Source organism: Triplophysa dalaica, chromosome 13, assembly GCF_015846415.1.
Source record: "Triplophysa dalaica isolate WHDGS20190420 chromosome 13, ASM1584641v1, whole genome shotgun sequence".
Classification (NCBI taxonomy): Eukaryota; Metazoa; Chordata; class Actinopteri; order Cypriniformes; family Nemacheilidae; genus Triplophysa; species Triplophysa dalaica.
Window position 1 is genome coordinate 2511358 of NC_079554.1, and position 26086 is coordinate 2537443.

General features: G+C 38.3%; 1 protein-coding gene across 1 annotated transcript in view; it reads left to right on the forward strand.

Annotated features, from left to right (window-relative positions):
* Positions 1-8646, forward strand: part of LOC130434877 (exostosin-1) — a 171473-nt gene extending 162827 nt beyond the window's left edge. Inside the window, exons 10-12 of the mRNA XM_056765249.1 lie at positions 1664-1824; positions 5185-5356; positions 8081-8646. Coding sequence (XP_056621227.1) covers positions 1664-1824; positions 5185-5356; positions 8081-8266 — 519 coding nt within the window. The 3' untranslated portion in view covers positions 8267-8646. The remainder of the gene's footprint in view (positions 1-1663; positions 1825-5184; positions 5357-8080) is intronic.
* The last annotated feature ends 17440 nt before the right edge of the window (positions 8647-26086 follow it).

The window sequence follows — 26086 nt, forward strand, 5'->3', positions numbered from 1 at the left end:
GTTTAATGAGAGCTTTAAAAGCTCTGCGGCTTTAGACAAACCCGGCAACATTTGGTCTCGTAATCTGCCCAGAGTAATTGCCCTTTAAGCATCCGAGAGGGTTTTAATTGAAAACTGCTGAGAATCTTAAAGTTTGACATATTTTACTTGTGGTTTGTGGTTTTCGGAGAGTGTGCGGAGCTACCGCTCCACAGAATTGATAATTGCATTGTTTCGTCTCATTAACTCGCTTATTAAAATGGGAAATGTAATATAGGGGTTGAGGTTTTTATGCGCTTCAAGCTTCATTAGGCTGCGAGCACATGTGTGGTTTAACAGCCGAGCTCACGGACTCTGATGTCTGTGTTACAGTTAATGGCCTGAAGAATTGACCAGTAAAGGCAATAATTGTTGTAGCACGTTGACAACGCAACACACAGTAAATTAGATGAATCCGGTGTTGTGCACGTTTAAGGGCATGACTTTATGTCTTTATTTCTTAATTTGTTTCTCCATTCACACATGTAAAATTAAAACGAAGTAGTTCTTCATCCCTGACAGTGGTGAAGTACATAGTGTGTGGTCTACAGTAAGAACAATGTGAAATGTTTAGTTTAATAAATGTTTTTGGTCCTACCTTTGGGACGCTTCACAATGAAATACAAAATGAAGCGATTAATTAGCGCCATGTTGTTTTCCTCGGCTGGAACAGTCCTCGCTCCACCTGCCATTTATTTTCCGCTTTCTAAAGATCAATAATCCAGGTCCTGTACACATAACAAATAGGGTGAATTTCAGCATGTCACCCACAATGCATTGCTTAAACAAGTCTTCACAAAGCCATTATTCCTTAAGGCCACGTTATTTGCATGATGTCATAAATCTGGCCCACAGTACGCAGCTAACATGACAATTAATCGGTCGTCACATTAAGGGGGACGTTTGCAACCTTCATTTTTTATTATGTGTGCACCCTGACTTTGAATAGGGCAAGAGCTGGTGTCTACATAGTGTACATCCCCTGCACGACAACTTTCTTTCTAAAGCACATGTGAATAATCATGGAGGTCTGAAGATGTTATAAAATCTAAAGCTAAATAAAGAACTGGAGTAGAAAGGCTTGTTCTCTTGTTGCTTAGGTTTGATTCATCTGGTTAGAAGTGAACCTGTGTGAGTTCTGTTAGCACAATATCACGCTAATGTTGCTTTGGTTAAGGTACATGGGTAGCTAGCTGTGTTATAGAGGATCTTTCGACAGAAATGCAATATAATATACATAACAATGTGTTCAGAGGTGTATAAAGACTCAAGACTCTTTGAATGAGTTATTTCTATCTACATATACCCATACACCAACATTGTTTCTACAGTAGCCCTAAACGGACAATCTGCTCTACCGAGCGCGTTTCCAAAATATCTCATCTCCTTCTGCAAAGAAGCGAAACAAAAACGAAAACTTTGTCCTGTGTCAGTCACTGTAGTGCTTCAAAAGGGAGGGGTGGAGTGAGCCATTGGTTGCAATTCGCAACCTCACAGCTATATACCGCTAAATTGTAAACACTGGACCTTCAATTCTACTCCTTTAATCTCTTCTGATAAGTTTTCAAATTTTGTGTTATATTTGGTCTAAGTGAACATCCCTTTGTTGCAGCTTTCCTTTTCATTTTTTTCTTTGTGTCTTAAGGTGGATTTCGCCTTCATCGTTTGGCAGAATTTTCCGGATCGGATCGTAGGCTACCCAGCACGCAGCCATTACTGGGACAGCGGGAAGGGGAGGTGGGGTTATACCTCTAAATGGACCAATGAGTACTCAATGGTGCTGACAGGAGCTGCGTTCTACCACAGGTGCTCTCCTGAGAACACTACAAAACACAGCCAAACCACTCTGACCGTACAGGCATATTTCACCCATATATAAAAATTCTGTTATCATTTATTTACCCTCATGTGGTCGGAAACCTGTATGTGACACAAAAGATGATATTTTGAGAATTGCCTCAGTGGTTTGGTGTTCATAAAATAGAGGTCAATGGGGTTTAGAGGTTGTTCAGTTACCAACATTCTTCAAAATATCTTCTGTTGTGTTCTGCAGGAGAAAGCCATACAGGTTTGGAAACGATTTCGAATGAATGAATGAATGAATGAATGAAAAAATGACTTAATGATATGAGGGAGAACAATTGACAATTTTGGGGGGACTATCCCTTTAATTTGATTTGTTCTGAACTAGATGTACAGAAAGTACTAGATTTCCAAACCAGTATCAGTACACATTTTTATTTTCGACTATCCAGTAAAGATAGTATACTGTATTGATAGCGACAGTTGAGGAAAATCTTTAGCTCTTTTGGTAACAATTTATTTATTTACAGTGCCCTTATTACAGGTTACATGTATTTACTTCAGTAATTTTACTAAATTGTGTATAATTACATATAACTAACCCAATAACACACCCTAATCCGAACTCTATCCCTATAGTCAGTAAGTACATCCGATTAATTATTATTGCTCAGCATTTAAACATATACTGTAATGCAAGACACTTTATTTTATATCTTTTACCGATTTTTTATTTATTTGCTTGCTTATCAGCAGCCTAAGGGTGTTATGTATACAGTTAACAAAAATAAGCGGATGCATGAAATGGGGACCTGTATCTTTAAATGAATCTAGATGAAAATTTTCACGCGTCTTGATAAGTTATGTATATAAATACATTTATATAAATACATAACTTGGCAACAAACAAGTCTGACCTCAAGGAAAATAAATTAATCATATATCTTCTTGCTTTTCCATTCCAACATATCACCTCATTCCTCGGAGAGCTTAATGTAGATTAGGTGTTTTACCAGTACTGTATGCCAATAACACGTCACATGATCAGTTAATAAACATGATATCATAACATTCATACCATAGTTGAACCAAGAGGCAGAAGCATTTGAGTATCCAGCAAGCAGACACTTTATTCTTCAGCAGAGTCATGGATCAAAGTCCCTATGAAGATACCACAGGGCTTTTACACAGTACACTGGGTTCCTTTTGGAAACACAAGACTGATTTGTTTTCCTTTGTGTGTAAAATGTGAAATACAGGCCATAGATGCATAGTGCTTTATTGAGGAATCTTTCAGATGTGATTAGAAAGTCATTTCTCTGGATTTGAGCGAACAAACATTTGTGAGGCGGCACAGTTTGGTGATTTGGCTCCAGAACACTTTTGGGCGTTTATTGTAGCCTGTTTAATAGTTTCATATGAGGGTAATATCAGCTGTGATATATTTATAATGCACATGTCAGGAATAGCCAGCTTGTAGTATTTTTTAACATTCTCTTACTTTCTTAAGAAGTGCTGGTGAGAGAAGTGGAACTCGAATGGTGATTTTTAAACCTGACATGCTTTTGACATAAGGGAGGGCAAATATAGCTGTTTATGTCCTTGCTTTCCATTCTGATGGCAAATATTGCTTTTTATGTTGGTTTTTAATACAATGCCGATCTGATAACTATTAAAAAACTCTAATATTCTGGAATCATCAAGTAACATGTTATTTACATGTTTTTCATGTTATTTTTCAACCAACATGTACATTTGTTTTGTAATTTGTGCATAATTACATATAACTAACCCAAAACTACACCCTAATCTGAACTCTATCCCTATAGTAAGTATATGCGATTAATTATTATTGCTCAGCATTTAATGTAAAATTATGTAAAATTACAGTTTTTTACAGTGTACATTAACTATATTCGCATTCCCATCAATGTATGATGACATGATAAAATGTATATAAAAATAAATGTAAATACATAAAGTAAATTTAAAATGCTCACATTTTTTTCATGAAATATGTATTTTATGACTCAGCAGCTGGAAAAGAAAGAAATGCCAGTGATATTGTTATTGTTGTGGTAGACTCCACTATTGTTTTAAATTTATAATGATTTTAAAACTTTTGATATTCACTTCTGTTAATAGTGTGGAAGGCCTTGAATTTCCAGCTTCTGACGGCATCAATCTTAGACTTGAAGTGAAGATACTCTGTAAAAAAAATGTTTTTAACAAAATTGTAACGGTTCTGTTATCTTTGAAATATGGTAAAAAAACGTGAAATTACAGAAAAGACTGCTCATTTACAAAAAACAGGTATTGTAATTGTAAAAGGGAAAAAATACATTTATGGTGCCACAGCTGCCAGAAAATGTTACATTTACAATTTAGTTTTGTTTATTATAACAAGTCTTTCATAGCTTAAAAACATATGTAGGATGTTAAATACAGTACGTCAACCCCACTGTCAGGACTGGTTTCTGAACTGTAAACATTAAGCATCGGAGAGATAATCCAACGCAGAACCAGAACAAACAGCACAGTTCCACACTAACATCTCCAACACCATTCTGATGGAAAAGGGGTAAGGGAATCTGAACAAGATGCTTGTGAGGTCAGAGTCAGGAGCTTGTAAAAGCTAAATGCGATACAGAGATGGCTCAGAGACAGGCTGATATTAAAGCAGGTAATAAATGTTCCCTCTGACAGCTTCACTGGCCGTATTTTAACGATAAATGGCACAGGTGAGATGGAGTTCACAGTTTGTTTTAGCTGAAGGTCTCTGCGCCTATCACTCACACACCAAACATGCGCGTACACAAACAGACCTTCAAACTGACACATCACACGGCCGACACACAGATTAACCGCTATGCTACCGGTCAGCGAGCCGACACACCACCTGCAAAGTGACCCGCGGCTTAAAGTGCGCAGGAGGAAAATACATAAATAAACGTGTGAAGTGAGATAAGCCACCTGCAGGCCTGAGAGACGCTCTGATGGCTGTCCCTCAAAGAGAGAGAGAGATAGAGAGAGAGAGAGAGAGAGAGAGGAAACGTCTGCAGGCAAGAAAAGATTTGGTTTAATAAGCACAGTGAGAGAAACTGGTAGTGTCGCTCACAGAAATTAAAACATCTGTCTTTCAGAGTTTCTCACAGCAGTGCACTCTCTCGCTCTCTCTCTCTCTCTCTCTCTGTCATCCATGACTGTCCAGTCTCACCCAGACGAACATTATAATTTAATAAATAAAGCTGTCATTTAAGTTTCTTTTACGCATCAGTTTTGTCTCAAATGTTTCTTACCATTCCTGGTTTTGTTTTGATGTCGTTTTCCAGTAATATTTCTAATCATTCTATTTTGACTCAGGTATTATCATCATCTGTACACATACTACCTGCCAATGTCCCTGCTCTCGATGGTGGACCAGTTGGCCAACTGCGAGGACGTCCTCATGAATTTCCTCGTCTCCGCGGTAACCAAACTCCCGCCAATCAAAGTCACACAGAAGAAACAATACAAGGAGACCATGATGCAGCAGGTGCGAATGTGTGTGTGTATCACTGTAAATAGGCGAGTGTGTGATTTCCCTATCGAGGTCAGAAACGCCTGTGTGGCGTGTGATGGATGATGTGCCCGGGGCTGTATGTGTGCACCTGATTCAGCAGTATTGGGCTGTTTGATAAATGTCTGCATGGAGGGACGAGATTAATGATTGACAGGAAGGTTGCTGCTTGCTCTTTCTCTCTGTCCTCCTGACTGTTTATACAACCATCTTGCATTCAAAGATCTTGATCTCTTATTTATATAATTTTGTACTATTCTATATTACAACTTTATTTCATTTCTGGTTATTTTATGAATATTCTCATAACATTACACTTCTTAGCTAGGGTTGCACAGTGTAGGTGGAGAGCGGGGTAAGATGAGCCAGTGGGTTGATCCACCCTCTGTATCTCAGCAACTGAACACTTTTGGTGTCATTTGACTGTACATTTGGGAATCACCCATTATTTCTGCCAGAATGGGAAAATGTGAAGCACATGGGAGAATCTGACTGCATAAATTGACTTTAAAAGCTGTTTTTGGCTTGTCAAAGTAAAAGTTTTGCATATCAGCTATAATGGCTGGTACATCAAAGCAAATATATCCAGGTCTAAAAATATTTAGGATGCATGTTGGTGATTTACCAACATATAAAACCATGCAAATAATTTGGCTTAATGTAGCCTGAAATTGTGATCAGCCAATTTTTTCCGAAGTGGCAGCTATGGGTCAACGTGTGCCAAATGCTGCGTCTTAAATAGAGCCAGTGTCGACACACCTGTTTAATGTCAATGAAATATCACTTAACCTTTTATTTTATTATGTTTACTTTAGTATACTGAGTTTCTGGACGGTGTACACCAAAGTACACTTAATATTTCCTGATTAAGGCCGTAAAGCATTTAACACCTGATTTTATCATACAGTATATTATTTCCAACTTAAGTCACTAATGGCCTAACATGTTTGTCATTAAAAAGCAATGTATAATGCAAAGAATCTACAAAAACAGACATAGTGAGAGCAGAAATTCTTTTATTTTTAATCAACAAACTCTGTTTTGTCTGATTTTGGAAGGTTACAACCTTGGTGTTTCACAAGACAAGTTATTTCAGAAATACAAACTGAAATATATTGCAAATTAAAGATATTGAAATGTAAAGGTTATTTGACAATTTTTTGTATGAAAATTAATATAAAAATAAAATAATGAAGGAATTACTTTTTTGGATAAACTGAGCCACAGGAGCACTTTGTTATAAGAAGCAATATTTTTTTAACATTTCTCAAAATATCTTCATATGTCATAGATGTGTTCTTGTAATTTATATTGATAGGAAACATCCTGAAATTAGATGGAATACTTGTATTGCGCTTATGCCTCTTTTTGTTTCATCATGAGGACCACATAAGTAAAAAATGGCAATCTAACCCCACTCTCCTTTAAAGTCCCAGTGAAAGTACAATTCCTATTTTTTTCATGAAATATTGCAGAATTTATTGGAAATAGTTTATCAATGTGGGCCATTTTCTTTTTAAAATCCAAGTGCGCTCATAATCTTCAGTTAAATTCTGAAATTGCACTTCTGCCCCCTAATGACTATTCATCTCAAATGATTTAAGTTAGACGGCTTGGGCGGAGCATTGTTAACACCTCCCCTTCAACTGTAAGTCTACTGCCAGTTTCATTTCAAAATGCAACGGCTGTTTTTATACATCCAATCAATTCGCAGTGAAAAATGCAAGGCCCTGCACACTAATTTCTGCATTAAAAATTCCTTTTCAAATGAGATGCGTCAAAATACGGAAGTAAAAACGATCGCAGCTTCCGGTTATGGTACTTTAAAATACCTGTGACGTCGCTCTGTTTTTTAATCGGTAGTATTGTAGTGCCGTAAACTGACATTTTGTGATGTTTCTCTCCTAAATTAATTTATGTTTTGAACGACTCGGACAAAATAATGAATCAGTGAGTCGCTTGCTTCGTTCTTGAATAAATTAGCCATTTTGAACAAATCGGTTGATTTGATGATTCACTGACTCAGTAAAAAATTGCCGCCACCTACAGGCCGTTTTAGTTTTACATTAAATAAGCCTAACATTTTCCTTTATAAAAAATGCTGTATAAATGAAATTTATCGCACAATTTAATTCGTTTCCACGTGAAAAATGTTCTAGTATACTTTAGTATATACTACAGTAAACATTACTAAAATGCCTAGACACTAGTGTTTTAATTTGGTTTATTATGTACTTTTTAATAATGAAAATGGCACAGCATCATCGTGTTACGACTTGGTATTGTGACACATCTGCTGGTATATCAATTGATATAATCATGGTACTGTGACAAACCTATCCTCAGCATTAATTATGTGTTACTACAAAATCAATAATGAAACCGTAAATGGTTCATTGTACTTTCTTTAGTACATTAAAAGATAATTGTTGCATGCAGGCGTGGTTTAGACTTTACCAGCTAATGTTACTTTTAAGCTCCTTCAACAAGGGGCTTGTTGTTCTTTCTGGGTGTTTTACTCAAGGTATGATCATAACTGTTGTCTGTTCTCTGAGTCGTGAAATGAACACACTGTGTTTGTTCTGTCTGTTCGAGTCCTTGAAAATGCAGCCCAATTCCAGTAACATGTTCCAGCTTTCATTTATAATCTGCTCGGCGAACCGTACATAGACACCTCTCTCTCTTCTCTCTCTCTCTTAGGGCTCTAAGGCGTCTCGATGGGCTGACCCAGACCACTTTGCACAGCGTCAGTCCTGCATGAACTCTTTCACAAGTTGGTTTGGCTTCATGCCTCTCATCCACTCTCAGTTGCGTTTGGATCCCGTGCTCTTCAAAGACCAGGTCTCCATCCTACGCAAAAAATACAGAGACATCGAGAGGCTGTGAGGAGCTTCATGAGTTTTCCGTCCTGACATAGTTGATTTGCCTGGACTTGTTAACAGATACAATATATTCTGTCTACGAAATATGCAACACTTGATGGTTTTATCTTCAGATAAAAGTTTGGACGTCGCTCCGCTTTGGATTGTGTCTTTGCAGCGACCGGATTGGCTCTGTTGGTGTTGTCATGTGACTTATGTTGGTGATGTCATCTGTGAGGGGGCGTGAAGCGGAAGTTAAAGAGACGTGTGAATGGATAAAAAACAAGGGTCGCCTATGCCTGCAATATGTATTTCATTTTCATTTTTCTTTTTTAAAGAAATTATGTTTTTTTAAAGAAGTGAAAAAATAAAACCTATGAATGCAAAGTGGGTGTGCACCCTCAACATTGTTGTATCGTTTTATTGTGTTTGTTCTCTAACATTCGATTTTCTCAGCAGAACAGATGGAAACCATTCAGTGACAACAACATCTAGCATAAATAGGTTGTTTTTCAGATCTATTAACAGAAAACAAGAAGTCAGATTGGAAACTTAAAGATCTTTACTAAATGGTACTTCAAGAGAAATCCTAAATCCAACACGTTATATTTGTCACATTTCCTGATTCAGTTGTAAAATTGAAATTAGGTTTATGTGCACACACAACAAAAAAATATTGCTTGTTTCATTTTTATATGGGCTTTTTTCACTCAATATGAGATGGTGTGCTATCAAAAAAACATTAAATTCATGCCTGCGCCATGCCAGAACTGCCGCTAAAGATATTTCCATCCACGTCAGATTAATCCATGTGGACGTGATACTGGATCTGACCCCCTCACGTGACCCCGTCCCATCTGTGTATCAGCATATGTTAGCTGGACTGATGTAACTCACGCACAAGTTTTGCTCTCACAGGTGATGATGTCTCTATTAGACATGCAGTGATGTGGGTGTGTATTGACAGGCTTTGATTTCTGTGTGAAGTTTGAACTCTTTCATCTTTCTGACAAACAGACAGAACAAAACAAGAATGGTGATAGGTGGAGATCTGCCCTATTACAGCACTGCCTCCTTACCTCTCTTTCTCTCTCTCTGTTCTCCTTTTGTTCACCTTTTCCTGTCGGCTCCCATCAGGATAACGTCTTCACTCCACAAGCGCGGAGACTCAGTGAAGTTCCTCTCAATGTTAAACACACTGTTGGACTGTTTCAAAAGCCGTAACACATCAAAAGTTTTTATCTTGTTTTGTTAGACATGTCTGGGAGCCCAATAGAAACAATGATATTCTGGTTAGTTTCGTCTGTTTCCCAGCCGGAAAACATATGTTCTATTAACGTTTTTTTAACATTTCCATTAATTTGTTTTTGAGAGCGTTTTAAACGCTTCACTAATAATGTAGGAATAATGTTGTGACATAAAATGTTATTAAAACACTATTACAGGGATAGTTCACATATGTATGACTTTCTTGGAACACAAAATAAGATATTTTGAGAAACGTCTCAGTGGTTTTGTGTTCATATAACAGAAGATAAATGTAAGAATAATGTTGTCACGTTTTTATAACATCAAAAATGTTCATAGAACACTCATAAATGCATAGTTCACTTGCATGATATAAGAATAACGATTTTATAACATCAAAATGTTCATAAAACACTCATAAAGGCATAGTTCACTTGCATGATATAACAATAACGATTTTATAACATCAAAATGTGCATAAAACACTCTTAAAGAAATAGTTCACTTTAAGAATGTAAGGATAATGTTTTAAAAACGTTTCTATAACACTGAAATGTTATAAAAACACTCTTAAAGGGACAGTTCACATATGTATGACTTTCTTGGAACACAAAAGAAGATATTTTGAGAAATGTTTCAGTGGTTTTGTGTTCATACAATATAAGTCAAATGTAAGAATAATGTTGTGACATCGTTTTTAGAACATTTAAATGTTCATAAATCACTCTTTCAAGGATAGTGCACTCTAATTATAACATTTTAAAAACATTTTTATAACAAAACAACATTAAAGGGATAGTACACATATGTAAGACTTTCTTGGAACACAAAACAAGATATTTTGAGAAATGTCTCAGTTGTTTGGTGTTCATACAATACAAGTCAATGGGGTTCAGTGTTGTTTAGTTACCAACGTTTTTCAAAATATCTTATTTTGTGTTCTACAGAAAAAAGAAAGTCACACAGGTTCAGAATGACATAGGGGTGAGTAAATGATGAAAGAATCTCTTTAACAAACCAGATTTTTTTGATGATGTAGGTCTAACAGAACTTTAAGGAGAACGTTAGCCGAGTTACACCTTTGGTTTGGCTTAATTTAACATTGAATCGCAAGCTTCCCCTTCAAAGCATACAGCACGTTATGTACTCTAATTGTGTTCACCAGTCAAACGTCCTGAGAACAGGATAACAGCTTGTATCTCCTGCCACTGACTTCCTCTCCGCTGAAGCTCTTGACTGACAGTCACTATCAGGCATATGTGTGCGGTCTGTCCCCAAATGGAAAAGTGAAAGCTTTCAGAAAAGTGAAAAAGTCAATAACATCATAGGGCCATCTCGGTGTGTGCATGCGTGTGACATATCTCCCCCGCTGAATCCACACAGGACAGCACATCAAAATCAGTTTGGTTCCGCGAACATCAAACGGCACGGCACGCTTGCACACCTCCTGAGAACTTGTAGAACTGAAGCCACTGGTACAGTTGAGTTTACTGCACTCTCTCTCCCTCTACAAACACCTGTTCAGACGGCTGCCACATCCCCGGAGACTCTAATCTGCTTTGCCGGGCCCTCTCCTCCTTTCACCATCTATCCATATCGCTGTCTGGCTTTCTTTCTCTGCCTGCTTTCAGTTCAGTGGAATTAGATTTGACTCAATTCAATTGAGTTCAGCTCTATCAAAGGCTGTTTGTTGGCAGGATCAGTTTGTTCCCTTTTCAATAGTGAGTTTCATAAAGGCGGTCCCCCCTTCAGATCTCTCTTTCTCTCCCCAGGGTCCTATTCCCTCTATCGGTGCTGTGTTTGAATGTGCGGAAATCTAATAAAAGAGTTTCATAAAATGCTGTGTCATACAGTCGGACTGATCTAACTTCAGGGCTTTTGACCTCTCAGTATCACATAATAACAATAACTAGGTACAGTTTCGGAAAAATGTGAGGGATGCTTGCCGACGCAAAACTTGCCGCCAGGAGGATGGAATTGTGTTACGCTTCCCCGAGGCAAAATAGCCCACCGTCATGTTTCGATGATATTCTAGTGCTGAGATATAACTCGGGAACGGAGGGACCTGACACGGCCTTGAAGACCTCAGATGACAAAGACATTATGTAAATCACAAATTTAATACAGTTTGTTTTTGCTAGTAATAAGATTCATGTTAATATTCACACAGTGTATTTAATAAATGTGCATTGGTTTTGTTTCTCTGGCTCTCGAGTGCTTTACAATTCACATTCTTTCTATTCGTTTCCAATCCAACAAATTGAGTTTAGCCTCTTAAATTACTGTTTTACTTGAAATATATCTCATGTCTCTTGATATCCTACAATAAAGGGTTTTTCTGGTCCTGTCGACAATCATTGTTTTGAAGGAGTAGAAATGAAATTTGTACGTGATGTGATTTTCAACGGCCTCTAATTTTGCTCTTAAAGGGTCTGAAAAGGAAATATGTGATTTTTTTGTTCTTGGTTTTTAGATGTCATTAATCATTCGGCTATAAACGGCCCGTCTGGGTGACCCGCGAAAGTGCTTTCATACTTCAGATGAAATTTATCAGAGCTGATTTTCAGAAAGATGAGAGAGTCAGCACGACTCTTTATCGATTTGATTAGATTATGAATGTACATTAGCTCTGAATCCTCTCTCTCTTCTCACTATTAAATCAGCACAGGGTAAACAGCTGGTGCACATAACAACAGTCTAAAAAGTGGGTTAAAAAAACCGCAGACTGTTCCGGTCGATGAAACCAAATTTTCTTTAGGTTACCTATCACTTCACACAAGATCCAGATCCACACTGCTACAGAGGCAGATTCAAAGATTCACACAGAAGTGGCAGAGATCTCGTGGGACAGACGATGACTGAAAGTGCTATGTTCAAATCTGCACCTCTGTCATCTCAGTTGTGTTAACAAATCTTGCTAATAACAATCCTCAAGCTAACGTATTTACACAGGAGCCAAGCAAGGTGCTGTAGGATAAATAAGACAAAAAGTCACAGAGAGATGAGTGTTTCTCACACTTTTTTGTTGTAAGGCCCACTTAGTGTAGAGTGAATTAATCTGCGAACCACCAAAGAAAGATTTATAATCTAAAACGTACAATTTTAATTAAAGCAAAACATGTTTGGTTACAAAGCTGGAACATGAGTTATTTTAATTGGTGGTCTTGTTTGATTGCATAAATTTCATGATAAATTTCCATACTTCATAAAATGACACAAAATCTGTGCCCCCCCTGGATCCATCTTGGGGCCACTGCCATAGAGGAAAACCTTTCTGAGTAAGTAAACGTTTTTCAAATATATATTTTAAGTCATTCAATTGGGCCACATAACGTTTATGTTGTTACTGTTGAAACCGTCTTGAAATTATGGCAATGACTTCATAAAGTTTGTATGAAAAATATAATTCAATATTTCCACAGTAAAATAACAGAATATAGGTTTAGCACAGCAAGACTGTGAGTAAACGATGACAGAACTTTCCATTTTGGGTGAAGTATTTCTTTAATACCCAGCATGGAACTCCCTAACTCCCATCATGAGGTCTTGAGAGAGTTGTTCTGTGTAAACAGGTTCTCACTTGGTTTATGTTCTTGAGTGGTTTCAGCGTTACAGGTTTTGGGCAGGTAATGGAAACATGACAAATAGTGTCCCTGATGGCGGAAGTCTGAAAAACGGACAGTTCCTAAAAGCTCCATCGTGCCCATGAGTGAAGCACTTTAGCCCATGATGCTCAGGGGAAATGTCGCTGCGATGGAGGAAAAGTCTTTGCAGAGTGACAGGTAACATTATTTCTCCTTCTATTCAACCTTAACATTTCATCTAACAAACCTATTCTTGTTAACAGACTTATTTCTTTACAGGTCCTGGCTATATGATTCATTAGAGATTATAACGATAGCATCCAACAAAAGAATGTGCACAGCTCTCAGAGAAAACAGGTATGGTTCTGTAAGCAGCACTTACCATTCCATTAATGGCTCAATGGACAGACCAGCCCATTTGTAACTTAATAAAACACTTCGGTCAGAGCCCGGCATTGTGAGAAGCACATCAACACAAACATTGCTTTGATGGTGACTTCTCAGATGCTGTTTCCCTCATTTCTACCCCGTCTGGACTTCACTGTCCTGTGCATTAAAACCAGAACATGCCCAAAGAACTGAGCTTAAGTGTAAAAAAAAACGAGAAAAAGAACAAATTAATTAAATTCAAAGTATAGCTGCAAGCAGTGACTTTGGGGTCAAGCACTTTGGGGCTTGAACCCAAATTATTTTATTTTATTGTACTGTATTGTAATGGGGGGGCACGGTGGCTTAGTGGTTAGCACGTTCGCCTCACAACTCCAGGGTTGGGGGTTCGATTCCCGCTTCCGACTTGTGTGTGTGGAGTCTGCATGTTCTCCCTGTGCCTCGGGAGTTTCCTCCGGGTACTCCGGTTTCCTCCCCTGGTCCAAAGACATGCATGGTAGGTTGATTGGCATCTCTGGAAAAAATTGTCCGTAGGGTGTGAGTGCGTGAGTGAGTGAATGAGTGTGTGTGCCCTGCGATGGGTTGGCACTCCATCCAGGGTGTATCCTGCCTTGATGCCCGATGACTCCTGAGATAGGCACAGGCTCCCCGTGACCCGAGGTAGTTCGGATAAGTGATAGAAAATGGAATGCAATGGAATGTATTGTAATGCAAGTACAACTTTTAGCAGTAGAGACATACCATTCCAGCTCACATCGAATGGAACAAAAAGGAAGAAACTTTAAAAAACTTTAGAAAACTTTAGAAAAGACATTAAGAAATGTAAAACAAAAAAATATAAATTATATTTACTATCTGATAAAATAATGAAGTGTCTAAAGGATATGTAAATGCAGTAATGATGATATAAAAAAAAAGAATTTAGCAACCAAATTAAAACTAAACTTACTATATGTATTTTTTGTAAGGGATAATGTACAGCAGCTGGTTGTCAGCGCTTAATAAACCCAGGAACACAACATGAAGCGAATGGGTCATGTATCATCCCAATCATGGGTTTATTTTGCTGCACTTTGGTTTGTGCCTTAAAGTGTCTTTAGAGACCTGTCTCCCACACGCAAAGTATGTCTCCAATGCCCTCTTAGATTCTCCGCTTCAGACAGACGGTACACTGTCTCTCTATCTGGACTAATGATTATAACACCTCCACGAACATTCGGCATCTGAGGGACACAAACAGCCGTACTGCATTCCCCTGGCAAAAATTCGTTTGAAAACTCATTTTCTTTCTGCTTTTCAATTTTGCAGCATCCCCCCCCCACACACACTTTGAGTTTCCCTTCCTCTTGTTGTTCCAGACAGTTCTGAAGAGAGAGAGGAAGAGAGAGAGAGCGATGTTGAAGAACAGGGTATGTTCTTCTCCTGTAAGCACTGATGGTTGACATGGAACTTGATACGACCTCAGAGGCCACACTCAATCTAGGAGCCAGAAAACCTGTCGGAGTGCGACACCATTAACAGTGAAATAACATCTCTGAAAAGTGATAACAAGCAAGATATTTATCACAGACAGATGGTAAGTCTTGGTTGTGACCTGCTTTGATTGAAAAGTTCCTATAGCAATGTGGGAGGAGGGGGACCTGGTGGGAATGGTCCAATCACTGTGCAATTTTTTGAAAAACAAGAACCTGATCATCCAAACAACAACATGAAGTTGGTCTACTTTTGGCTGCTAGCACAAGATATTCTTGACTTTTTGTTTTCTCACAGACTATATAGTGTCAGTGCCTGACAGCATTTTCAACATACCTTGTGTACCCCATTTTCATGAGGGAATATGCACTACTTACATCGAGGGACCAGTGACTAACTGGTAATGCCAGTGCTGATGCTCCACTCCGCATTTTTGTACTGAAGAATCAGAGACTGGATTTGAGTAATATACTAGGCACCTTAAGGTATAATTTCCTCTATAATATTTGCAACACCCTACATGAAAAATATCATATACTATACTGTACTGTCACAATATACCAGTATTGATTATAACCATGACATTCAAAACTATGATTAACAATTCAGCAAATTCAGCACCTGTTTTTGCCTTAAGAGACACAATGGTTACAAGCTCTCCCTCTAAGCACACACTGTAATTTTGAGTGTGATTTGTTGTCCAAAAAGGAAGAAGACACAAAATAAACAAAATTAAACATGAATTCGACTGATAGCAGTTTTTGGTCATAGAAAATGTCAAAAGATATCGTGATGATATCGTTAGCGTGAATTGTTTTGTCCACGATTACCATGACGTGAAATCTGACATTGCGACAGCACTAGTTAAACTACGGTGATAGTAGACGGTAGTAAAATTCCCCCAAACTATAGTAAATGTTACAGTAAATGTATTTACTAGAGTTTATCAAGTCACTATAGATAACACTATAATACTGCAGTGTACATTAACAAAGTTGAATATAACCCCCCATTTTTAGAGTGTGTAATACAATATAATATATTGTCCTGTAATATAGATCAATTCCTAAAAAATGTATACATTTTACAGGTTATACTTGTAATTCTTAGGCCGATTAAATGTGTTCAATCAGACAGATGACTTTAGTTTCTAAGTGGTCTTTCAGTATTGTTTTAAAAAAAAGTGATGTGTTAGCGCACACACACACACGCACACTTTCTCTTCAGTACATACACTCCATGACAGAGGCCAGTATTACATGACTGATGGCATTAAATTGCTTTTATCCCAGTTTTTATCAGGATTTACCGGCCCCCAGCACCATTGGGTTCCGCCACCTCTGTTTCAATAAATCACTCTGGTGAACGGTGCAGAGAGAGAGAGAGAGAGAGAGAGAGGCTTAGATTGATGACCTGACCAAAAAACTGATGCAGAAACCAGCACACGGCGCTCTCATAGAGAAACATATGTACATTTTTAGGCCATAATGGAAAATGTCAATCTCAGTAAATGCGGGCAGGAAACTGTATTTTTCATTACAGAGAAATGCCAACTCATTTCCTGTTTACAGACCTCTGATCAATCGCACGGCACACAGAGACAGACAGGTGACAGGTCAGGTGTGTCTGTAATAAAGGAAACAGGACAACCTACCTCCGCATTTAGGTAGTGTGTGCTGCGTGATTATTTGCGTGCAGGGCCGTCCAAAGAAAATTCTGGGTCCCGGTATTGTTTAGTAGTCAGGGACCCTTGCTGCAGCTCACAGTGTTTGTTGGATGGGAGTTAGAGAGTGTGGCTTGAGAAGACTCCAGTCATATCAGTAAAGCTGTTTTCTTCATGACGTACATGTTATGATCCCATTACCAATTACAATTTATTCAAATTTGATCATAAATGGGCAGTATCTTACAACTGTCGCACTACTGAATATTTTTGCATTGCAAATTTATTTTAATTGAACCGTAGCATTACGTATAAACTAAATATTTTCTGGTCAGGAGTAACTCTAGAAATAAAATAACAGACTCGCTGAACTAAATGAATAAGCTCATGTTTCACTCAACATACTTCAATACTTTAAACATAAATGAAAATGCTATTCACCCTTATTCACATACCTTTAGAAATAAAGATAATACATATTAATAAATAATAAAATAAATTACTTTATTAGCAGGTCTTCTACAATAACCCCTTTAGGTAGTATTTAATAACAACTTTTTTTGTGAGGGAAAATCTTTTTAAATTAAGAACGAATTGAAATTCACAACACTTCAAGACAACTTTTGCTCACTGTAACAAATCTCAATAAAAGGGAAGGAAGGAGGCGGGAACCGGCAAACATTTAAACATTTAATAAAGTAATATAACAGCCGGCGGCCCCTCACGGACGACCGCCGGCGAACAAAACATAATATAAATACAAACATAACACAAGTTCGGGCCCGGTCCTCTCTCCTCGACGGTCCGGTCGCTCGTTCCTTTTATATGCTCCCATCTCCTACGTGATTCGAGCCCGGTGTGCGCACAGCTGGCGCTAATTCACAATTACTCACCGGACTCGAACCACGGTCTCGCCCCGCCTACTCTACTACACTCACAAATTTAACGGCTGTTATTGGAGTAGCAAAGGTAAACGTAATAAACGAGTGCATTATTTGAAAGTAAAATTACGAACTAATGTCTACCTTCTGTCCAGAGCCGTTGAGAGAGACAGTCGCGACAACAGAAGTTAAAATCCTTCAAATAGTTCCAGGAAGTTATGTTTTCTTTTTAAATGCTTTATTTCTTTCGTTTTTTAAATAAATTAAACAACTCACGTCTTTAAATGGGTTAAGTTCGACCCAATTGGTCTGCGTAGACGCAGGTCCGTGCGTTACTAGTGACTTTGAACTAAAACGGTTTCAACTCTCTCTCTCATTTATTTTGGTTCTGCCTTAAGACCAAATGGTACAAATGAATAACGTACAGAGTTAGTTACAAGCTAGCTAGTAGTTACTAGGCCTCTAGTGTGGACTTTACATTCTCATTTGAGAAAGAACTTACGAACGACTGGTGTAACTCAACCCAGCTGAAAACAATATTTTTTGATGAGCCTATTATTGGACACAAATAGTTCATTGAAATATGTAAATTCTCAAAAAATGTATTTATGCTCATCTCATCCCAAGTGACCTTAAGGTTCCCCAACAATGTTTGAAGTCGCCTTTGCACGTTCTGTTTTTAAGATGTTTTAAAGCAGGTGATGCAGGTAATTAACACAGGTTTTTTTTTGATGTAGAATAAAAATCTTTAGACCTTTTGTTAACCACAGACCTTAATTCAGAGGTTTAACCAAAAACCATTAAAAAGCCCATTGACTTTCATGCTATGGAAACGGCAGTGCATGAATGCTAGCTCGCTTCCATGGTTTTGCATGCACTTCATCCCTGTGGAACTCTTTATAGAATAATAATAATATCATAGCTTTAAACCGGAACAGCTATTCACTGTGTACTCACATTTGCTGAAAAAACAGCGGAAACCAGCCTAAAGTGGCTTGCTGGTCTGAGCCAGTTTAACTGTCCTATCTCAGACTGGTTAAAAGCAGATTCAGCAGGGGTATACGTGTGTTTATATGTGTATTTTCCACATACCCTGCATGTTTGTATCTCCTCTTTGCAGATTTTTTAAAAAGCTCATGGCTCTGAAAAGTGAGTTCACACAGTAAGTTCTGTAAGTCACACACCGACGTAGATTTGTGGGGTGTGGTTACACGAGGCGTTTCAGGCAGGTCTGGGTGAGCATTCGCTTTGATGCACCTTTTGTTGCCACACTTATTTTTTTTGCAATTTTACGTATCTAATATATGCATGGGTAACTTATAACACCCCAAAGACACAGAAAAACACATGTATGCACCATATGATCCCTTTAAACGTTTGTTTCAGTATTAAACTGGGCTCATTTAAGCGCAATCTGTAATCCTTTTATCATGTAGTTTTCATGCAGGATGTGCATGTATAACATCATCTGCTTGATTCAATGTTCAGGATTTTCTGTCTTATCTTGACGATGTAGCAGCTCTATCACACAAATGAAACAAGGGACAAACAGATTCACATGCTGTTCTTCTCACGCTTACATCTGCACACATTCAGCGCAATGTTGATGAATACTTACACGCACACACACTGCCTCTGCTCTCTAATTTAAACAGATGACTCTTTAATTGAACTGCGAATTACAACAATACACCCTCCAGCAGTTCCTCTTTGTGTGTGTGTGTGTGTGTGCGTGCGTGTGTGTGTGTGCATGTGATTTCCATATGAATGACACCGGTGACAAACATCTCCACTTTTGTCTTCCAGCATTTAGACCCTGTCTTGAACCAAAGGGGTTTGAAAATAACTGGAGAAAGCTATCCATTGCTTTCCCATGCAAGTACGAGTCCTTTGTGGAAGTTCCCCAACTAAATAAAAACTTGGCATTTCGGCTACATGAAAATATTCCTGTGGACACAGGGCCGGAATATCATGTAACTTTTTATTTACTATGAAGAAATTATATCATGACAATGCTAACTGACAAAAAAAGAACAAACACACTTCCAGTTCCTTTACTAGCTACACTAAAAAAAATCTCCAACAACAGTTTTGACACATAAAATTACATGTATCATGTTTTTCTTGTAAAATTGCAGTCTTTTCTTTGATTTTGGGAGTTATACAATGTAAAAAACCCCATAAAAATCTGTAATTTTATGGCAGCTGGGGTGTCATTAAATTAATGTAAATTAACAATTTTAACACTTATAATGACATGTAGATTTTAAGTATTTTTATATCATTTTTTTATGGATTTTTTTCATATTTCAAAATTATGATAAAAGGACAGTCCACCCAAAAATGTAAATTCTGTCATCATTCACTCACCCTACAGTTGTTTTAAACATCTATACATTTCTTTGTTCTGATAAACACAGAAAGACGTTATGAAGAATGTCAGTAACCAAACAGATCTCATCCCTCATTAACTGCCATAGTAGGTCAAATAAATACTATGAGAGTCAATGGGGGATGAGATTGGTTTGTTTAACTGGCATACTTCCTAAAATCTTCTATTGTGTTTAGCAGAAAAAAGAAAGGGTTACAGGTCTGTATAGGATGAATAAATTATGACAGAATTAACATTTTTGGTAGAAGCATCTCTTTAAAATTCTGTAAAAATCAGTAAAATTCCATACAATTCCATATTATTTAGAATAAACAAAAAATAAAATAACTAAAAAAATCTCAGTTTTTTTACAGCGCACACTTATTATATGGAAATCTGGCTTGCTTGATTCAGATTACCAACTGGTAATGGTGAAATTGGCCAATCCAATTAAGCAAGCCAGAATGTAATAAATTACAGCATCTCACAGAAGTGAGTACTGCCCTCACATTTTTGTAAATATTATTATTATTATATCTTTTCATGTGACAGCACTGAAGAAATGAAACTTTGCAGCAATGTAAAGTAGTGAGTGTACAGTATAAATTGCTTTCCCCTCAAAATAACTAAACACACAGCCATAAATGTCTAAACTGCTGGCAAAAGAAGTGAGTACACCCCTTAGTGAAAATGTCCAAACTGGGCCCAATTAGCCATTTCTCCTCCCCGGTGTCATGTGATTCTTTAGTGTTTCAAGGTCTCAGCTGTGTTAAAATTAGTTTTTATCGCTCTCATTCTCTCATACTGTTCACTGGAACAGTATTTAACATGGCATCTCATGGCAAAGAACTCTTAAAGGATCTTAAAAAAAGAATTGTGCCTTTACATAAAGATGGCCTAGGCTGTAAAAAAGATTGCCAAGACCCCGAAACTGAGTTGCAGCACGGCGGCCAAAACCATATAGCGGTTAAACAGGACAGGTTCCACTCAGAACAGGCCTCGCCATGGTCAGCCAAAGAAGTTGAGTGCACGTGCTTGACTTCATATCCAGAGGTTGTGTTGGGGAAATAAACGTATGAGTGCCTCTTCTAAAGATGATGAACAAAAAAGCCTGCAACCAGTTACAGTTGAAAGATAAAGTATGTGAACCCCTTTGGGCTTACTTGGATTTCTTCATAAATTGGTCATAAAATGTGTTCTGATCTTCATCTAAGTCACAACAATAGAGAAACACAGTCTGCTTAAACTAATACCGCACAAACATTATACGTTTTCATGTTTTTATTTAACACAACATGTAAACATTCATCGTGCAGGGTGGAAAAAGTATGTGAAACCCTAGGCTAATGACTTCTCCAAGAGCCAATTGGATCCAGGAGTCAGCCAACCTGGGGTCCAGTCAATGTGATGAGATTGGATGTGTTGATTAAAGCTGGCCTGTCCAATAAAAAACACACACCAGTTTTGAGTTTGCTGTTCTGAAGAAGCGTTGTCTGATGTGAACCATGCCTCGGACAAAAGAGCTCTCAGAAGACCTACGATCAAGAATTGTTGACTTACATAAAGCTGGAAAGGGCTACAAAAGTATATCTAAAAGCCTTGATGTCCATGTGTCCACGGTAAGACAGATTGTCTACAAATGGAGAAAGTTCAGCACTGTTGCTACACTCCCTAGGCGTGGTCGTCCTGTAAAGATGACTGCAAGAGCACAGCGCAGAATGCTCAATGAGGTGAAGAAGAATCCTAGAGTGTCAGCTAAACACTTACAGAAATCTCTGGCACATGCTAACATTTTTGTTGACAAATCTACAATAAGGAAAACATTAAACAAGAATGGACTTCATGGGAGGACACCACGGAGGAAGCCACTGCTGTCCAAAAAAAACATTGTAGCACGTTCGAAGTTTGCAAAAGAGCACCTGGATGTTCCACAGCACTACTGGCAAAACATTCTGTGGACAGATGAAACCAAAATTGAGTTGTTTGGAAAGAACACACAACGCTATGTGTGGAGAACAAAAGGCATAGCACACCAACATCAAAACCTCATCCCAACTGTGAAATATGGTGGAGGGGGCATCGTGGTTTGGGCCAAATGTTTTGGTAGAAGTGGGACGGCAATGAACAATAGACTTGAAATATGTGAAATATAAAGAATTTTTTGAAATTAGAAAACATGAACATACACTGTTAAACACCCCAAAACATCATCAAAGCCTCTAAAACAGCCAAAGACTGGGTCCTTTAATCTAATTCCTGTCCAGAAACCGCCCCTTTAAGTCTGTGTCTTTTAACAAGGATAAATGTTTGTGTCTCTTTTCTATAATGTAGATATATATTAAATATTTATAAAAGGTCACATCATTCATAGGCAAGCCAAAGGTAAACACTCCAGCGCTGTGTTTGTAAGAAAGGCCTTGGGAAACCTTAAGTGATTATTTAATTCAGCACACATTAAACCAGACTGTGCATATAAAGATATATGACCATTGGGAAATGTTACCCTCACCTACACACACACACACACAGGTTCCTCTCATCTGTGTTATTAGTTGTACAGCCTAAGCTATCTGATAACATTTCTGCAACCTAATTCCAGCATTCCAATAACATTCTCTTTCAAGTCCGAGATTACTGACATCAAAGCTGTTTGCCATTAATTCTAATAAACTCTGTCTGGCATTCATGATAAAACCCAAACCCTCCTGGGCATGTGTGCCTTTAGCAGCTTCTCCCTGCCATTCATAGACATATTCAAATGCATTCAATTTCAGTATTGTTCCATATGCCCATTTAACCACTCATCCCACACATTTATTCCACCATTTTGATGATCTGAACACGAGACACAAACCCTGCGTTTTTCTTGTCACTTTGTTCGAAACGGCATGCCATCTGGCCACCTGTTATCACTATGAAGACACAAAATCACACCATTGACACCAGAGGTAACACCCCGATAATTAGCATTAAAGACAACACTGCAGCTTCCAAGAAGGTGAAGTTTGCAGTTGACACATCGATCCCACTATTTCTTATAAAAGAAAGCTTGGAGGTTTGCTGTTTCCTGCTAAAAACATCCAAAAGTAGTCTAAACAAGTTTAAATGGTTTGAGATTGACCTTTGTTCTGTCGTTCACTTACCATGGTTGATTAAATGGATGGTTGATTTGTTGGTTGGTTGGATGGATTGTTGGATGAATGAACGGATGTCTAACCTTAGACAACCCTTATAAGATTTAAAGGGCAATTGATTTATTCATTTTGTGGTCTTTTATTTATAACTGAGAACCCCCTAAAATGTCATTTTGGGTCAATGTCTCTATACTTGTTTGGACATATTTAAGATTTGGCTGGCACCGGTGTTTTTCTTTTTGTACACGCACACATTTTGAGAGCAAGATGCTTCCTGTCAGAGCTGCAGATATTGTCAGAAATCTCTGACATCTGTCACACACATCCTACCACCTTCCCTGTGGACAAGAAATTATCAATGTCAAAGCCCTCCTGCTGACACTCCCTCTTCAAGAAAAGTTTGTTTACAGGCATCTCTAGTCACAAGAAACTCGACACGGCCATATAAACAGAGAAAAATCCATCTACACAAGTACGGTACTAACATGTAAACAAGATCTAGGGTTGAAACTCACCCATCAATATTCACATGGGAATATTTCAGATTTTGAAGACAAAAAGCCCAAATAATAATAAATAGTACATTTTCACGCATACTCCCCAAAATGTTCCGGTTACAAACAAGAGGGGCCTTAGGATGGTGTAATGTTGTGTAGGTTGTAATGAAAAAGTGGATGAAGGTGCGAGATGAGGGAAGAGTTATGTGGGCGCTTACCACCTCCACAGTCAAATTCTTATGAGCTGACCTCTCAGTTCTCCTCTGAGGCTTGAGATGCTCATAGATCCCATCCGTCTTCTCTCCCTCTCCGCGCTGTACATCTCATTTCCGCGTGCCGTTCTCCCCCGGGGCTGACAGGACTTGCCCTCTGCACTCAGTGGGCGTTGAGTGACCAGACTCAAACAGATAACCTCCAGTCCTGCACTCATTTTATCTCTCTCCCTTTCTCTCGCTCGCTCACTCACCCACACACACTCTCTCCTATAGACATTTCAGCTGTAAATCTATTGCTACTCCATAGAGACCAGAGCAGATACTGACAGGCTTGAAAAGCCCTATTGCAGATAAATACACTAAATACAACCAAGGCAACATCTTAAAGGAAAAGATCAGTTGATGATCATTGTTAACGTGATGGTATTTTGATATAAAATGTGTTTGTGTTCAACTGAAACAGTTTCAGGCTTCGCAGGGAGCATAACGAGATTCAGCTAGAAATGCAATCAAAAGTTATTAAAAATATAAATTGAACTTAAAGCGACAGTTTGTAAAAAACGCCACTAGAGGGAGTACGATCAAAACAACAACTATGCCGAAGCTTGATGACGCTGTGAAGGAGTGTGGAATGATGGGATCAACTCCACCGCTGACGGCCATCAATCAGACGAGAACGAGAAATCATGTTAGTGGATGAGGTAAAGTAATGAAGCTATACACTACTTTCACATTTGTCCATGACACTATTGTCATGCCATTTCTACACCAATAAAGGCAGAAATAGAGGGGAACACGGATATATGACGCCATTGACAGGCAACTGCACAGCCCCGTGTCACTGCTTAGAATGGCGATTTTCTCACGATTTTCAATTAGTTGGAAACATTTGAGATATTTTAAGTACTCCGCTGAACAAAATTTATTACACAAGCCTAAAGGTTTTTGGATGTTTTACTGCAAAATTGTTACAAACTGCACCTTTAACTTAATACAAATCACGCTCCCGCAGGTTTCTCTGCCACCATTTTGTGTCTTCGACACCCTTCTAATACACACAAACGCATAGCATTATGGGTCATGGGAACACTCAGCTTGGCGAATCAAATTCTGTGATATCATAAAAAAATATGTAGTCTTCAAGGTCAGTTTATAGGTATGTAAAGTTCAGTCTTAGGCTAAACTTTAAAATTGAGATAAAATTGGCAAGCTCCTTAGTGTATGATATTTTAGCACCCCTTCAACTGCTGCTGATTCCATTTCAAAATGCAACGGCTGTTTCTATACATCCATCAGAGAAAGACGAAAACCATTTTTCTCAATAGAAATGCCATTTACTTCAAATGCATCAAAATAAGAAAGCAAAAACGATTGCAAAATTCCGTTAACGGGACTTTAAGTAAAGTTAGGCCTGTATTAGTGAGAAGTACATAGAAGTAGCCTAAAAGTATTATTTTTCGTGTAAAAGAGGTAGGTTATCTGCACATTTGAATAAACTTGAAATAAAGTTTTTGGTAAGAGATGATATATTGGAATAATTTTAAAAACCTGTCTGTCGCTGCACTGTATACTGTAAGTGTGTGTGTGTGTAACAACCCAGATTAATAGAAACAGTTAAGATCATGTTGCTTTACTCACTTTTGCACCTTAGCAAAGGAAACACACAGAAAGCATCTCAATTCTGTAAGCCATCCCGACAGCAGCATGTCCCATTGAAGCTCAGGTGTGTGTTTATCTGTAGGCTTCCTTTTTAATCATACCCACCTCACCATTCACATCATGAAAAGCTGAAACCCAGTGGACGTGATCTGGTCATGCTAATTGCCTCGCGGTGCAGTCGGAGAGGTTAATATTCGACTTTCATTCAGCGTTACGCACGCCTATGAGAAGTAAAACACCGGAGGAGAGCGACAGACAAGAGACTCGTTGCGGAAGGCTGTAATTTCATCATTTCATTTCATTTCATGGCATTACCCGCGGGGGTAAGAGGTGATGTTTCATGACCAAATCCCTGATGAAAAGCTCCCCTTCATATCAGAGCAGGAAAAAATCCATCCGCACAGTGGGCAGTCTGCAGAGGGAGTATTTTAAGGCATCAATGGCGCGCTACCGATGTCAGATTACTGATGTGCACTTTAAATAGACCTTGCTTAAATTCTCAGAATAACCTCATGACTCGAGCATGTAAGTTAAGTGTGTAACCCACAGCGCTGCGGTTTATCCACGTGTTATTCTCCCACAGTGATAGCATGCACTTCAGAGACTGTGATGAATGCAGAAAGGAATCGTTCTCAAGAGACTAGCGTGCGCGACTTCAATTAGAATGTATTGAACTTTATTAAATCATCACTATCCTGTCACTTTGTTGCGGTTGCAATGTGAGAATCATTAT